Source organism: Callospermophilus lateralis, chromosome 3 (genome assembly GCF_048772815.1).
Source record: "Callospermophilus lateralis isolate mCalLat2 chromosome 3, mCalLat2.hap1, whole genome shotgun sequence".
NCBI lineage: Eukaryota > Metazoa > Chordata > Mammalia > Rodentia > Sciuridae > Callospermophilus > Callospermophilus lateralis.
This window is the reverse complement of record NC_135307.1, coordinates 64,560,798-64,579,058: the sequence shown is the minus strand read 5'-3', so window position 1 is coordinate 64,579,058 and position 18,261 is coordinate 64,560,798. Positions and strand designations below refer to the sequence as shown.

The window sequence follows — 18,261 nt, the reverse complement described above, 5'->3', positions numbered from 1 at the left end:
ATTTTAAGTCCTTTGTGTATAAAACCAGGAGTGGGATAGCTGGGTCAAATAGTGGTTCCATTCCAGTTTTCCATACTGCTTTCCATAATGGTTGTACCAATTTGCATTCCCACCAGCAATGTATGAGTATATTTTTCCCCACATCCTTGCCAGCATTTATTGTTCTTTGTATTCTTAATAATTGCCATTCTGACTGGGGTGAGATAAAATCTTAGAATAGTTTTGATTTATTTGCATTTCTCTAATTGCTAGAGATCTTGAACATTTTTTCATATATTTGTTGACCACTCATATTTCTGAAAAGTATCTATTCACCTCCTTAGCCCATTTCTTGAATAGGCTGGGATTGTTTCGTGTTAAATTTTTTGAGTTCTTTATATATCCTAGAGATTAATGCATGTGGTAAAGATTTTCTCCCTTTCTATAGGCTATCTCTTTACATCATTGATCATTTCCTTTGCTCAGAAGAATCCATCCCATTTATTGATTCTTGATTTTACTTCTTGTGCTTTAAGAGTCTTATTAAGGAAGTCAGATCCTAAGCCTACATGCTTTTTCTTTTGTTAGGCACAGGGTCTCTGGTCTAGTGCCTAAGTTTTTGATCCATTTCTTTTCTGCCTTTTTACTTTCCTTAAGTTTATAATTTTTTTATTATTGTTTGTTCAAAACATTACAAAGCTCTTGACATATCATATTTCATACATTTGATTCAAGTGGGTTATGAACTCCCATTTTTAAGTTTATAATTTAAAACAACCTTTGAAACAGGTCTTGAAAATCAGGATGTCCACCTATAATCCCAGTGGTTTGGGAGCCTGAGGCAGGAGGATCCAGAGTTCAAAAGCCAGCCTCAGCAGATTCAAGGTGCTAAGCAACTCAGTGAGACCCTGTCTCTAGATAAAATACAGAACTGGGCTAGAGATGTTGCTTAATGGCCTTCTGTCCCTGACTTCAATCCCAGGTACCCCAAAAAATAAAATAAGTAAAATAGGGGACTGAGCTGAGAGAAAGAGAAAGAGGCTTCTGGTAGTTGGGGGTATCTTGCCCCTTTTATAAATTTCAGGTTTCCTTTCTTCCTATGCCCCCTTCTACCACTCTGTCTACCAAAAGGTGTGAATGATGAAAGGTGAGAAAGGAGTGCCCTTGTGGGTATTCATTAACACTTCCTTGCTGGGCAGAACAATGCCCTGGAGGCAGGAAACCTTGGCAACAGTTTGGGAGAAGGGAAGTGTTTTAGAGATATTAGCATTTTATTTCCTTTTGAATTAGCCCCCATCTCCCTGACTCAATCATTCATTACCTGTGCTAGGAGTCCAGGTCTCACCTTCAAGAAATGTCTGAACTACTTAAAAATTACTTAATAATTTGAAATTGTAATTACTCCTTTTTCTCAATAATATAGAATTATTTATGCTTTTTATGGTATTTTAATCAAAATACAACTTAAAATTTTATATTCTTTATATATATAATTGCATTTATTAGAATTTTAACTCTTAATAACCTTGCTTTTGGACTGGGGCCACAGCTCAGTGGTAGAGCGCTTGCCTTGCACAGGTGAGACACTAAGTGTGATCCTCAGCACCACATAGAAATAAATAAATAAAGATATTGTGTCCATGTACAACTAAAGAAAATAAAAAATAACCTTGCTTTTTAGTGAAAAAACCAATGACACAGCAATTTAATCTGTTTTTCCATAAACCAAAAATTTATAAAAACATATTCATTAATAGACCCAAATATATATTGTCTTATAGAATTTAAGAAGCCAAGAGAACTTGACTTTATATTTAGCAGTTGATGTTTTAATATGTTAACTTAGATATGTCTCAAATATCCTCTCTAGCAAATACATTTAAAAATGTTCATCTCATTTATGTCAAACCTAATTTACCCATTTTAAACAGCTATTTTTTGATTACCCATAAAAACTAAGATAGCCAACAAGCATATTTAACATTTTAAGCCACTTTTTTCCTACAAAGAAAAACCCTAAAAAGCAATAGTCACTGTACTTTAAACATCTTAACAGGGACAAATACAGTTCCAACTGGTTTATAACCTAGGCAGAAAAAGAAAAAAAGTTTATGTTAGTAATTTTAAAGACATCTTTACTTTTGTATCTTGTGAGAAACACGCTGACCTGCCCAAATCCAAATAATGGACTCAGAGACATGAAGTTCAGTGGAAGCAAGACTTAAATTAATTTAATTAATTAATTTAATTGCAAGATCAGGTGTCTGGTGAACAGGCACATCCAGAGTGTTTTACAAGTAGTATTTTATCTCCAGTGTGCATGGTCCCACATCTGATTCTTCACTGGCTGAGTACTTTACTACAGCATGCAGGATCTCCAAAGGTTTTACTATTTCCTCTTAGGTTATTTAAAGAAATGTACTTTTAGTTGTTTCCACCTCTCTTTGTACATTGTGGTAGGAAGACCTTCCTGGGATGAGTACATTTTGGCACTTTAGACAGTTCTTACTTTCTCATTTGATTCTCCTCTCCCCCACCCCCATCCTGTTAGTCAAGGGGCTGTTTAGGTGCAAGAACTTTGAGTCTGCTACATAGGCAGGCAGGCTCTTGTGCACTGTGTGAATTAATTGTGGGTAACCTTCCACTCTGCTCTGTTTCTCTTCCAACTGTTTATCTTATAGCCCCAGTAACTTTACATTTAAGGTTAAATACTGTAGTATGAAAATGGACCACTGGACTTTCTATTTCTCACAATCTTACCAACAAATTTAAATTATTTGCCAATTATTTAATTCACATGAACTAAACGATCTTTGGATCATTTTTTTTTAATTTATGAATACTCATTTATAAAATGATTTGGAACCATGTAGACACAACATACACTACACACATGTATACAAACATACATAAAAATATACATAAAAAGCAAAATTATACTATTTGTTAGATTTTTTAATCTGTCGATATGGTTACCATAGTTCTATATAATCCTTGATCTTAACTCTGACCTTGCAAAGTTATGATTTATTTGAAACAAAGGAGAAAATTTACATCTTAAAGACACAGAATTTAGCCTAAACATCATTGAGAAGGGCATAGGCTAGGCCTAGTGAAAGCAAAATTTTAAAGGTGAGGCTTATTATGCAAATTTAAGTGCCAAGACTTGCATGGTCAAACCCTAGAAACCAGCAAGGAGCAATGGGGGATTAGGAAAGACAAATAAACACTTAGAGAAAACTGGAACTAGGGACACAGACCTCTGATAGAGGAACAGTGATCCAGAGCTAGTACAACCCATTCATTATATATGATTTATCATCAAAAGGTTATTTGTGGGAAAACTTCTGCAAAGCAGACAAACTTGAAGGTCACGTCACTTGGGTGACATTGTGGTTATCTTGTTATGCCCCGAATTCTCTATCCCCAGCACTCAAGTTCAAGACTAATATAGTTCCATGCTTTGCACAGAATTTTCTCAGGCAGGGCATCACCATAGCAACTGGGAAATCTATCCTGCATCTTTGCACAGAAAGTTCCCACCACAAGCACAGGCATAGACAGGAGAGACCATGATCCAAATCACCACTCTCCACACTTAAGTTAATGTCCTTTCCCAGTTTAAGAGCAACCAACAGAGGGAGACACCCTTACAAATGGAAATCCCTTTTAAACAGGTTAATCAAAGGTAGCCCTCCAATGAGTATACCAAAGAGCACCTGGGAAAGCCTCCTTTGAGTTTTCAAAACTTTTGTTAATAAAATGTCTGCCTGATGCTTTTTTTTTTAGAACTCTTTGTTAGATGCTTATCTGTTATTTAGAGCAAGAGTCAAAGCTAAGGTCTATAGAGATCTTTTTTTTTTTTTTTTAACGGAAAACCACCAATGTGTCAGATATCCCCTTTAATAAAGAAACAGAAAAGAAAGTATCTTGTAAGACAGATTTTGAAAAAGAAATAAAGAGCCTTTTTAAAACAACAAAAACAAAAAAAGTTCACATAGATAAGATATTGGGTACCCACAAGTAGGGGACAAGAAAGTTACAGATGCTCACTAAACAGAGTACAGGACAGATTTAGAGTTTCAGAAAGTGAGGCTGGGGTTGTGGCTCAGTGGCAGAGCACTTGCCTAGCATGTGTGAGGCACTGGGTTTGATCCCTGGCACCACATAAAAATAAAAACAAATAAAATAAAGGTATTGTGTCCATATACAACTATTTTAAAAAAGAAGAAATTTTTAAAAAAAAGAATTTCAGAAAGTAACACAGTAAGTAATGGATTATAGAAAAGAGGACACAGAAAAGAGGGAGGCCTGTATAGTTGGACATAGCTACAGCAGATCTATCAGTTGTGATGAACACTGAATCAATTATTCAGGTGGCCACTTGTCCATTTCATCAATCACCAGTTTTATCCCCCTCTTTAGGGCCTTCTACGGGGGAAGATTTCTTGTCGTTCTTTTAGTCCCAAGTGACTTTAAGAGCCCTTGAATAATTGCTTAAAATAACAAGACTTGAATAACTGTTAGTTTATTTATGTGTAGCTGGGGAAAAAAAGCCAAAAAATAGTCAGACCTCTGACCATTTTCCTTCCCATTTACAGAACAAGCCTCCAATCTCTAATTAATATTGGGACCAAACTATGTTACAGAAGAAAATTCAATTTTCTTTTCTTTAATCCTCTGTCTTAAAATAATCCCAGTTATTTAACATGCACCAAAGGAATGAGTTCTCAGGGATAGACATTGAATTACCCACAATCTTATAGCTTGCATGATTCAAAACCTCCTTTATGATATGTTTCAAGTCTTATACACAGAACTAGAGATGCAGCTCAGTGGCAGAGCACTTGCCTAGCATCTGTGAGGCCACTGGGATCAATCCCCAGGGCCACAAAAAAATAAGATAAAATAAAATAAAAGTTTGTGTACATAACTTGAAACTGCTCTAGTTCCCATTCTTAGGTTAGTAGACCCATAGCTATTTCTAGTATCCAAAAACACAAATTAAAATATGCATAGCCTGGTGCGGTGGCACATGCCTGTAATCCCTGTAATATAGGAGGCTGGGACAGGAGGATCATGAGTTCAAAGGGAGCCTCAGCAAAAGTGAGGAGCTGAGCAACTCAGTGAGACCCTGTATCTAAAAAAAATACAAAAATAGGGCTGTGTGTCAAGTGCCCCTGAGTTCAATCCCCAGTACCAAAAAAAAAAAAAAAATTCATTCCCTAAAATAATAATATTAGAAATGCTCTGTACTATTTGTCATTATGTTTGTGTATTTTGGGAATAGGACTCATTTATTTTAGTCTTTACTATATTGATAGGTATAAATAATAATAGCCAACATTTATTAACTATTTACTGTATCAGCATGCTAAATGTTGCCTACATTATCTTAGCTATCACAGTAATTCAGCAAATACTACCATCCTCATTTTTCAGATAAAGGAAAGGGTGATTCAAATGATATATTTATCAGGATCCTAGCAGAAGTGGGAAAACATACCTTAATAGGTATTTTAAGAGGTTTTAATAAGGGTCTATAGTATTTACACAGGTTTGAGCATTATGGATTACTATGGAATTAGTAACATTAGAATCATTTCTCCTAGTCCTAATGTGATTAAGGGAACTAGAGAGCCTATTGGAATCCCAAAGAAAGAGCTATAAACAAAAAGGAACTGTGATTTTGAGTTGAGGGACACAGCCAACCTATGTTGACCTGGTCAAGAGGGAGCCAGGGGGAAAGAATACCATTCCTTATTCCTAAGCCTCACTCTCTTGCCAGTGCCTCCCACTAACTAAACCAATTGGATGTCAGGGAGCACAAAATATCTTGTCAGTGCTGTCCATACAGGTCAGTTATAAGCAGAGAGGGTAAAGAATGTTGGATAATAATATCTAGGAATTGAGTATCTTTTATCAAATTTCAAACTATTAAATGACAGGGCTAGTATATTTAAAAACTAAGCACTTTACTTTTACTTACAGTGCTGTACTGCTTTTCAAGTACATGTTTTATGACATATTATTTGTTAAGAAAATATTTTAAATCTGAAAGTCTATCCTGTCCAAAAATTTTGGATATATTTATAACTTACCATAAGTAACAGCAGCTACATGAAACCTGAGCAGCAAAGAATACCAAAAAAAATTTAAACTATGGGGGTGTAGCGCCATAGCACACACCTGTGATCCCTGTGGCTCAGAGGCCAAGACAGGTGAATCACGAGTTCAAAGCCAGCATCAGCAAAAGCAAGATGCTAAGCAACTCAGTGAGACTCTGTCTCTAAATAAAATACAAAATAGGTCTGGGAGGCTGGGGTTGTGGCTCAGTGGTGAACAAGGACCTAGCATGTGTGAGGCATTGGGTTCAAACCCCAGCACCACATGAAACTAAATAAACAAAGGTATTATGTCCAGCTACAACTAATAATATTTTTAAAAAATAATAAATAAGGCTGGTAATGTGGCTTAGTGGTTGAGTGTCACTGAATCCAATCCCAAGTACCAAAGAAAAAAAAACAATTTAAACTAGATGTCAGTATTGATTTTATACATTATTCAGATTTTCAGAATATTAAACCGTAATTCTTCCTCTTGTTCAGATTCCAGACTCCATTATTTCTCGTGGTGTTCAGGTGCTCCCACGAGACACAGCATCCCTCAGCACTACTCCTTCAGAATCGCCTCGTGCTCAAGCTACATCTCGCCTCTCTACAGCTTCCTGCCCAACACCAAAAGTAAGTATAGTTTCTTTGCACCTTATACTTGCTTTACTATGAAACCTGGGAAAACTAACCAATATTCACCCCTGCTTGTCATGTTTTGATTGCATGTAAGATACTATGAGAAATAAATGGAATATAATGTAGTCACCACCCATTGTTTCACAAATTGTTATATTAGCCCAATAGATGTAGGAAATAGAAATTTCATGCAAGATATCTACTCTAACATCACAGTTAAGGGTATCACTTTCTGTAGCTCCTGTTTCTTTATTTTAGATCTGTTATTTTTGAGCATACTCATCAATATAGATGTAAAAATATTTGTTTATACTGAAGATAAATGTATTTGGGGCCAGTAAACAGCAAGATTAGCAAAATATTGTAACCAAAGGGATTTTTAAAATTTTGTTCAGGCTGGGGTAGCTCCCTGCTCTAGTATCATTCCAGATTTTTTCAAAAATATTCAGCTTGGAATGTTGCTGCCTAATATTTGGAAACAAATCTAAATTTATTAGAAAGTTTTAATGCCAACCTTTGGGGAAGGGAAGGAATTTCTTAGTCTTTATATTTTATAACCTGTCACTGAATCAGGGTGGGGCAAGATGAGACAGTTTATTTGCTTCCCACATATTTATGTGTATAATAAATTAGTTAGCAAATTTAATTATTGCTGTAATTATTTTCTCCTGGAATGTCACTGCTCTGGATAAGTTAGTCATTTTTGCATTCAAGTTCTCTCTGTGATGAATCTAATATTGATATCAAAAGACTTACAGTAACATTTTATCTTCTTTAATAAAACATAGTGTTAGATATCAGGCTACATACTATCTTTATCCTAAGGATCTAATAGTTAATTTTTCAAACTGTAACTTTTTTTCCTGTCATCACATTTAAGAACCTATGTAACTGTGTTCCTCAATTCCAACTTTTCTATTAGTTTTATAAGTGTTATAATTGCATTTGACTCAAACTGATCTCAAACAGTTTTTGATGTGAATAGTGCAGTTTGTATCATGTACATTACATGATACAACCTTCTCAGCGAAGTCTTCAGAGTGTTAGTGTTGTATATCATTGTTTTTACACATGTGTCCAAAATAACTGATATTAATTTATCACTTAAAATTGAGATGGTAAATTGTCAGTGAAGAAAAACCATCAGAATATTCTAGATATAAAATGAATGTTAATGCCCTTTGGGTGTCAGTCACCTACATTTTCATTGAATTAAAAAATGAGTTATCAATTCCTCAATTGCATAGAAAATCTCATATGTGTTATAATATTATTAAAACAAAATAATTTATAATTTGACTGCATGAAATTTGAACTGTATCAGCTAGACTTATTTACTAAGTCGAAGTTATTAAAAGTAAATTAGGTCCACTAATTTAAGTAAAAGTTCAGTTCATTCGCTATTAAGACCTAAATGTTGGGAATACAGAACCAGCCACAGTATAATTTTTCCTTAATAACATGCAATAATTATAAATATTTTCAGAACATGTTTTAGCTAAATTTGATTATACATAGTAGTTATTGAGCATTTTTTAAACTTTACAATTACAGCAATTTTTAAATTACTTGTATTTCTAAATCACCAAAGTAAAATTCTAAAAATAAAAAAGTTGACATTTATTAAATAAATATGCCAACTGAGAAACTTCAGGCAAGCAGGAGACTTCATATTTTTTCCTTTAACTGATAATGAATTCATATAAAGCACTGCATTTTAAAAAAATTAGTTGTAGTTGGACACAATACCTTTATTTTATTTAATTATTTTTATGTGATGCTGAGGATAGAACCCAACCCCTTGCATGTGCTAGGCGAGTGGTCTACTGCTGAGCCACAACCCCAGCCCAAGCACTGCATTTTTTTAGGAATAAGATTGCATTCCCTTCAGATAATTTTTACCAACACTATTATGCCTTAAAGATAAAATGATTGTCTTTCTGTAATTTTGAAAATACACTTTTAATGCGGAATTAGTATACTAGTTCAGGAAAAGAAACCAATTTGAATACTGTTTTTTAAAAGGAGTAAAGAAAGTCAAATTAATCTGTCCAATAGAAAGTCTTATAAGACTGTTTAGTTGAAAGTAGGTACTCTTACCAGTGCTTTGATATCAGTAACAGATAATAGCCTCTGTCTTCGTGGAGTTTGTATTTTATTCGAATGTATGTTAAAATATACTTGTGGAGAAACAACAAATTATAATTTCACAATAATTTAAAACTTATTGAAATCACAGCAAGAAGAAACAAAAATGTGTAGTAGGAGAACCTCATTTAGGTAAAGTGATCAAAGAAGGCCTCTCTAGCAGCATTCTACTAGGAGTGTGAAGGATACATGAAAACCATACGTGAGCATTTGTGCTGCATAGAAGTTTTAAGAATTATTTTCAGCAATAATGATCACTATGAAGGCATTGTCACCAATCAAGAATTCTCAGGGTAAAACTTCATTAGTACATGAATAGTTTTAATTCAGTGACTTCAGTAATCTAATTTCACATATCAGGTATTTTTTAAGTGATGCTTTTTTTTTCTTTTCTCCACTGAGTCATATTTCAAGACCATAAATCTTTTAGTATTTATCTCTGTTCTAGGTAAAAGAGAAGCAGCAATTTCTCAGGGTTAAAGAAAAGGGGAAGTGCATTTTGATTCTGAATGTATTTAATCTAAGGTATGTGTAAAATATCCATGTAATGATATTCAAGACAAAATTGGAAATACAATTCAAGCTTTTTCTTCATCTTTATTATAATACTTATAATTTAATAACCTATCAGTATTGGCCAAACCCCACAGAAATCCCCTTTCTATGTTTCAGATTAAGCATGCACAGTCTGTCATATACAGAAATATATGTGCAAATGAATTCTTTACAGCAAAAATACTATAAGGTCTTAAATGATCAGCATTAAAAAGCACTTGATTTGATAATGAAAGGTCTGGATTCAAAGGCTTGTTTCTCTACTTAATAACCACACTACATTAGGAAAGGTGCTTAACATTTCTGAGCTTTGTGTCTATTATGAGGTCCGCAATCTCTGTTTACCCAGCAGATTGATTAATTTATTAAATAGTCTTTGCCAAGTAGTCTCCTGCCTTTACAAACAGATGAAACAGACAACCACAAATTATAATGAAACATAATTAAATGTTACAATTTATCATAAGCAGTACAGAATATTATGGGAATAACTACGTCTGTACAAACTCAAAATAGAGCGCGGGGATATAGCTAGTGATAGTATGCCTGCCTAGCATACACAAGACTCTGGACTCAATCCTCAGCAGCACACACACAAAAAGGAAATCAAAATGGCTAAGTAATGATTCAAAATTACCAATTCCTATCTTTCCCTCTATTGCTTTTATCACTGATTAGTAGTTAAACTGAAATACTTTATATTCATTTGCATGTGTATACCTATTTCTCTGGGTCAACTATAATATTAAACATTAATTTTAGATTAACATTTTATATGCATACTGCAATATAGATTGTTTTTTGATCCTTTAAGTTTCTTTTACTATAAGAGCAAGATCTCTCTATAAAATATGCTGTTTTGATTTTTTTCTTCTAGTAAACTTATCAAAGTCTAATATATTTTCTATTCTAAACGATTATTCATAGAATGGTATTTTCTCCAACAAATAAAATAAAATCTGACTGAATGATGAATGATTTTCACTCCTCTTGCTTTATGACAGTGAATCTTCTAACTACAAACTGGGGATTTTAGTCTTTCATTGCCTAAGCAAAAGAAGTGAAATGGTATGTAGATTCTATTTAAACAAGTTTAAGCAGTATCTAGAGCATTCAGGTATGAAAATAATGATAGTCTTCAAAAAAAGGTATGATGAAAGAATAATTCTCTAACAGGTATCTTCTCTTTTAAAATAAGTATAATTCACAAATTAAGTGACTGCTGATTTTCAATTATGAAGGGCAACAGCATCTCTATTTAGAAATTAAATTAGGAAGCTTAAGGTCAAAAATAATAAAAGAAAAACTATAAAATTTCAATCATTTTACTATTCTCTTTAGACTTTATTAAACTTCAGAATATTTTTAAAGGTTAATTTTATTCTTTTATTCCCTAAACAACTGAAATTTAACTTTAAGTAAATGTAGTTTATAATTACATATTCTCTTATACCTTAAAAGTGGGAAAAGAATTTTGTGCCCAGACTAACTAAAAAGTTGATATTTTCCTCTGAGAAAAAAATCTAAATTGTATTAATATATTCTTGAACTAAAATTCATATGGTGACTTTAAAGTATGTTTTTGAAATATCTTTGTGTGAAGAGTATGTTCCTTAGTACACCATTGTCTAACTGTATATGCAAACAGAATGCAGAGTTACAACTTTTTTGCAGGTTTTTATTATTGTTCTTTGAGAAAAAAAATAGATTACACTGGATGAACTACTTTCTTAAATTCGAGGTTTTTAATGTATGAATCTGAAGGGCAATATGATTTCCTTTACTCATAAAAATGACATTATTTATCCAGTATCAACATAATCTTCCCTGGTATTTTCTCCTAGTAATGTTGCTTTTTAAAAACTCTTCCTTATTGTCACTGTTTTCCATTGAATGCAAATGATTATGTCATATGGCTAATGCATTGACCAACTCTGAGATTCCCAAGTCTCTGGATAATTTCATTTAGTTTCCAAAATTCTAGCCTAAATCAAGGTCCTACTTGTGCCCCAAAGTTATTTTCTGCCATTTTTAAGAGCCTAAACAAAATAAGAAGACTAAACATCAGCTTTCTTTGTTTTTATCTTAAATTCTTTCAGCATAGACATATTAGTGTCTGTTCAGCTGTTAATAACATAGAAATATATGGTTCTATACATAGAATCAACAAAAAGATCAGAAACCATTGAATTAGTGAAAAAAAATAAATAAAAAATATTCTTGATTTTAAAAAAATAAGTTGTCTTTTGTGCAAATATGCTCAAATACATTGATCTATCTTACATTTTGAATGGATATTTTACCCAGGCATAATTTTCTAACATGTCTGTCATTTTAAAAGTATAATTTCTTCCAAGTGTTGATGTATTTTATTTTACTATATCAAGAAAACATCCTTGTTAATATAACCACCCAGCTTATCTAAAAACTTTCAAAGTATTAGAAGTGCTTAAAGTAACAGATACACATTTTCTATAACTTATTTTTTCTTAGGATCTAGACGTTTATCTTTGGCAAAAAAAAATACTGTCAGTATTTCTTGGATTGACAGTTTCACTTTGTTCATTTTTAAGAAAATGTATACCAGACATCTAAATCTTAATAATCATGATTGAAATGGTTATTTTTTTAATTCTTTCAGGTAAAAAATGGTGTTTATATAAAAACTGGCTAGTTCAGCTTATAACTTAAAGAGTTGCATAAAGTGCTTTTTCTTGAGACAACCAGCATCCTTTGGTATGCAGTAGAAGTATTTAATTCATACTTACTACTTTGTAACACTCAACAATCAAGTTGCATTAATATAATTAGGTTAATATTTACTGTTTCATTCAGGACAATGTTAAATGAAACTAGATTTTTTTAAACAAATTCTTAGTACACAACAGTGAATAACACATGACTATTCATACTATTAGATCCACTTCCTTGATTTGAACTAAACTGCCAATTCACCATTGGTTTTATACTATCAATGCAAATGTCAACATAGCAAAAAATGCAAATAATGTCTTATTACTATTAGCAAAATAACTTTGATTTTGTAAACCACTGAAAAGTTCTCAGAAACCCTAATGGGTTCATAAACCACACTTAGCTAGCAGTGATGTAAAGAAATTAACAAACTGGCATATGTTTCTTGAAAATCTTGTGAGTCAAAATGATGTATGTTGAATCTTTTTTTATATATTTTCCATAAAGACAATCTTACTGTTGTGTTTTCAGTCCAAAAGATCTGATCCTTTATGTAAATGATTATCAGTATTATGCTTCAGTATTGTAAATAGTTTACTTGGGCTCTATAATCTAGTCTGATTCTTGGGCAGGGAAAAGTTACTCTGATTCAAAATGAGAAAAAACTTCATGACATTTCTAGTTGGCCCTATTCACTTTCAGTGTGATTCTACTTTCTACATTTGAGTACAACTAATTTTCCACAGGAAACACACAAAGTCCTTTCTTAAATAATAATCTTTTTGTTCACAGATAGTTTTTGTTGAGGATATAGTAAGGAGGGCTCATTTTTAAAAATAGTTTGAAGCATTTAAAATTTGGGAAATTTCAGGGCTGGTGTAGCTCAGTGGTAGAGTAGTTGTCTAGCATGAACAAGGCCCCGGGTTCAATCCCCAGCAAAAGAGTAGGGGTGGTGGGAGGTAGCAGAGAGAGAAGACAAATAAAGGAAAGAAGGAAGGAATAAATTTCAAGTAAAAGTGACACATTTTTTTTCAGAAGCTCCTTAAAACTCAGATCAACTTTGCTGGACTAGCACTGACATAAACCCATACTTAGTTGGCATTCTTTAGATCCTCTAGATTATTTACTCATTTACATTCAATGCCTGATCCCACAGACATTTGAGTAACCCACTTCTGCTCTAATTCATTATTGTCTAGTGTCTCCTCCTTTATAACAACCTGCTTGTTTTATATTTGTTCTGATATGATAGTGAAACATAATATTGAAACTTCAAATAAAAGAATTTCTTTTACTTTTTAATGAGTAAAAGACATAGCCCATATTGTAGAACGTTTCATTTTGATAAAACTGAAATTAGATAATATTATATTTTGCTATTAACTTTGAGTTTTTCATTTATTTTCATTTTTCTATAACATTCTGCTATATATTTAGGATTTTACATGGATTTGTGCCTTTATTTGTCTAAGATTCCCCTATGCTTTTATAATGATACTTAAAATGGAATGCACTCATCCCTTTACAATTATTCAGTATTTACAGAATTTTGCCCATTATTGAAGCTAGGTATAAGTTAACTATGAAATGTATAATTACCACTCTGAAATCTGAATTTTAAAATGAGATTTGAAACCTCTTAAGATAAAACAAACCAGAAATTATTAAACATGTAAGTAACAATTTTATAGCTAGGACAAAGTATAAGTTGTATGAGTTTTTTAATTTTAAAATAAAAATGCAAAAGTAATTTATATGCTCACTTTGAAAAATTAGAAAATGCAGTATTAAAAAATGTATCACAAAATGCCCTTCATTATAAAAAAAATCACTATTAAAGTTTTGCTAAGTATCAATCTGGTTTTTTTTCCTATGCATTCAAATATTTTGTCACAATGGAAAGGCAGTAATCAAGAGTTCAAGTTCTAGAGTCCAGTGGGCCTGGTGATGAATCACAATTTTATCACTTCCTAAATATGTGACTTTCAGAAAGTTATTTCACCTCTATAACCTGAATTATCTCATCCATAATATGAAAAATAATAATACTGATTGTCACAGCCCAGTATAGTATTGCACACCTATAATCCCAGCAACTCAGGAGGCTCAGGCAGGAGGATTGCAAGTTCAAAGCCAGCCTCAGTAACTTAACAAGGATCTAAGCAATTTAGCGAGAACCATCTCAAAATAAAAAAAAAAATAAAAAGGACTTGGGATGTGACTCAGTGATTAATCACCTATGGGTTCCATCTTCAGTGCCAAAAAAAAAATGATAATAATAGTGTTTGCCTCATAGTATTATTTTAAGAATTAAATTTTAAAATGCAGATAAATCACTTAGCATAGTGTTTGAAATAAAATACTCAATAAATATTAGCTATTGTCTTTAAACTGTAACTTATCTTGTTCATTTAATAATATAAACATCTTTTTATGTCATGAACATCTTTATATACTTCACATTTTCTTATAAACCTGTGCTCATTGAAACACACCTGTATAATCCCAGCTACTCAGGAAACTGAGGCAGGAGGATAACAAGTTTAGTGTCAACCTGGACAATTTGCAAGATCCTGTCTCAAAATTTAAAAAAAAAATAAAAAAGGCTGGATTTATAGTTTAGTATCTTGATATTAGAGATATAGAAACTGAGCTCAACTAACTCTTATGAAGACATAAAAATTTTAGACTAGGACTTGTGCTCATTATTTAGTGCCCCATAGTGTAATTATTTTAAACTGGTAGAGCATAATAAATAAATAATATTTTACAAAATAATGAATAAATACTATTTTACAAAATTATTTTTATTTTTAATTTTAACTAATAAATGTGCATAAATTTTTCATTAGATCTTAATTTAGATATTTTGTTCTTTTCTATTTTCCTGTTTTAAAAACAATACTATTGGCAATCTTTTGGAAGTTAAATATTTTGGAGTAGTGTCCTAATTAAACTGAGCAACTTGTGTTAACTCTACCTTTATTGAGAATATATGCAGAACTTCTAGGCTCATGATTCATAAAATTTACATGGATATCAATATAAATTATTTTTGCTTTTTTATGAATTCAACTTAATATTATATTGGAAGAAGCTGTTTCTAGCATTTGCATTTACATGATTTACTGGCAACCCCCTAAAAATTATGGACCCAAAGTTGTTTGAAAAGATAACAACATTGAGTATGTAAAATTATTGCACTACGAGGCACTAAATAATGAGCATAAGTCCTAGCCTAAAATTTGTATGTCTTTATAAGAGCTAGTAGAGCTTAGTTTCTATATCTGTAACATCAAGATACTAAATGAAATAGGCTTTAAAGCGTGTCACAGGCCTGTTATCTTATTCTTTTGGCATAGTTCTTCCAACTGAATAAATATTCTTTTTAGCCCTTCTTCCTGATATTTTATTAATCTCCAAGTAATATAGAAAAAATACATTTATTTTAGCTTTGCCTTCTATGTTAGTACATAAAGTTTGAGATTATCTATTAAATATATACTAATTTCCTTAAAATCTTTCTCATTTAAATCAGACTTGTCTCTGTTGAATGGAATGTTGACTTCTCTTGGTATACCCTAGATTTTTGTTCAAGTTATAGGAAGCAAACTGTAGAAGTACAAGAAATAATGAAATTTAAAATTCTAGTTTTCAACTGGGTGTGGTATAACATGCCTGTAATCCCAACTACAGGCAAAACAAACAAATTTGAGTTCAGCTTAAACAATTTAGCAGGAACCTGTCTCAAAATAAAATTTTAAAAGATCTGAAGATATATATCAGTGGCAGATATATATGTTATTCATGTTTACCTAGCATGCATGAGCCCCTGGATTCAGTCCCAATAGTACCAAATAAACAAAAAACTAGCTTTCAGCTTTGGTTGCTATAAATAAAATTAATACTTTGGTAATACTTTCTGCAAATGCAGAAATAAAAATTACCTGTGACATCATTTCAGCAACAAAATTGATTAGATATAGTCATGATTTAAATCTGTATAATTAACTATCCATGTCCCATTGATGACTTTATTAGAGAGTATATCTCAAAACTATTCTGTAGATCTTCATATATTTAAATTACACATATTTTAAAGATTAGCCAGACATTTTCTAGCCCAAAATGTTAGGATTATCAGGTTTCCTTATTCATTCTAACTTTTTATTAAGGATAAAACATATTAATTCAGAAGTTGACTCTGAATATTTTGTATTATACATTATATGTCAAATACTGTACTGTGTTGGAGATATAGCAATTAATAGGTTTACTTATTAACTCTGCCCTCAAGGAGCTATAGTGGCATTGATACAAAAATAAAATATTTATAACAAATATGTCAGACAAAGAATTGATAGACTCAAAGAGTTTTTCTAATCCTGTAGAAAAAAAATAATAGAATGATTAAAGGACAGGAAGAGGCATGCAAATCCCCTGTAGCCGCCTATAAAAATAGATAAAGAAATATATGAAAAAAGTGCCCTAATTAGAAATTTCTGAAAACTTAAAACAACACAAATGTTGCAAATTAATAACTATCTTTAAATTATAATTGTCAGTGCTATAGTGAGCAGCAATATGAGTATTCCTATTCACACAAGTAAGAAAATAAATTTATATAGCCTTTTAATCAACAAGTATACATTGGCTTAAAATGTATTTATTTGTACTGCATACACACTCACAAAGAAGGTTAAAAGTCTTGTTTTAATATACCGCATTGTTTTTAGAAATTTATGCAAAAATTTCAGAGGTCATCAAAGATTATGTACAAGATTATTTCCCACATCATTATTAATATTCATAAAAATGAGAAATAGCCTTAATGTGTATGGGTTAAATAACTTGTAGATGCACATCTGTTGTTCTGTAATCTTAAAAAAAGGTTATAGAATTTTTTTTCTGACTCATATACAAATAAACAATAAATTTTTAAAGAACATATAACATATAATATACTCTTTACAAGTTATATATTTTAAGATGCCTAATAATTCATACCATAAAAGATAGGCTTTATATTTTTAAGCAGATAAAAATTTGTCTAAAAATACATGATTGAATTGATTCTGACTAACATATAGGAAATAACTTGTTTAAAAGGCTGATTTTATATAGACAATATTTTCTTGGAATCAAAGCTATTATAGAATTGAAGAATCACAATTATAAATTTATATAAAGTAAAAATTAATGACTACAAATGTTAATAAACAATGAGAAGTGAAAACCTTTTTAAAAGACAATTTCCTAAGGATAAAAATATATGGGAGTAGGAAGGGTATAGAGAATCTGTAACTTGTATGAAGATTCTAATTTTTTACTTCTCATTTTCTCCTTATTCTCTATAATGTTCCTTTTTTATGCATTTATTTGCTTAGTTTTATAATCTCATTGTCTTTCCTCCAGAAACACTAGAGTAATTATTTTTCCTTGATACACTTGTCCTCATTTTTTTTAACTTTTACTTATTTATTCACTATTTTTTACTTTGTTTTAATAAATCACAAATGAAACAGTTGTTTTACATCAGTTTTTTTAAAGAACTGAATAATATAAAATGAATAATGTAGTAAAGTGTAATATTAACCAAAGCCCTAAAGTATACTTCTTTATTTATAGGAATTTGTTTAATGCTGAACCGACCCCACCCCTCGTATTGGGGATCAAACCCAGGACCTCAAATATATTTGGCAAGTGCTCTATCACTGACCTACAGCCCTAGCCCTAACTATTGTTCTCCTAAGCAAAACTTTTTTTAAAAAATCTACTCCTTCAAATTATAGCTACCAGAAATAATCTATAGCTATATCAGTGTATACTCAGTGATATTAGTTGGAAGATAAGCAATTTTTAAGTAAAAAAAATTTATATATCATTGATACCTATAATATTTTTAAAGCGGTGTATAATATCATATGGTTAAAATTTTGTCTCTCAAGGTAGCTAAAAGTAAATTAGATACTTCTAAAAATAAGATGATCCAGTGTTTAGGGCAAACAAGAAGAAATGTTTTATCTATGCAATCTTAATCTAAATAAATATAAAATATTATCATGGGGAGAAAGGAGACCTACATTATTCTCCTTTCCATAGGCAAGAGCCTAAATTTAGAGGAAAGACCTGAGAG

The 18,261-nt window shown here is 31.6% G+C and overlaps 1 protein-coding gene across 5 annotated transcripts in view; it reads left to right on the top strand.

Moving 5' to 3' along the window:
• Gphn (gephyrin) overlaps positions 1-18,261 on the top strand; it is a 598,126-nt gene that overhangs the window by 366,387 nt on the left and 213,478 nt on the right. For all 5 annotated transcript variants that reach the window (XM_076850343.2, XM_076850346.1, XM_076850344.1 and 2 more), the window contains one exon: positions 6,588-6,722. In XM_076850343.2, the coding sequence (XP_076706458.1) occupies positions 6,588-6,722 (135 nt within the window). The remainder of the gene's footprint in view (positions 1-6,587; positions 6,723-18,261) is intronic.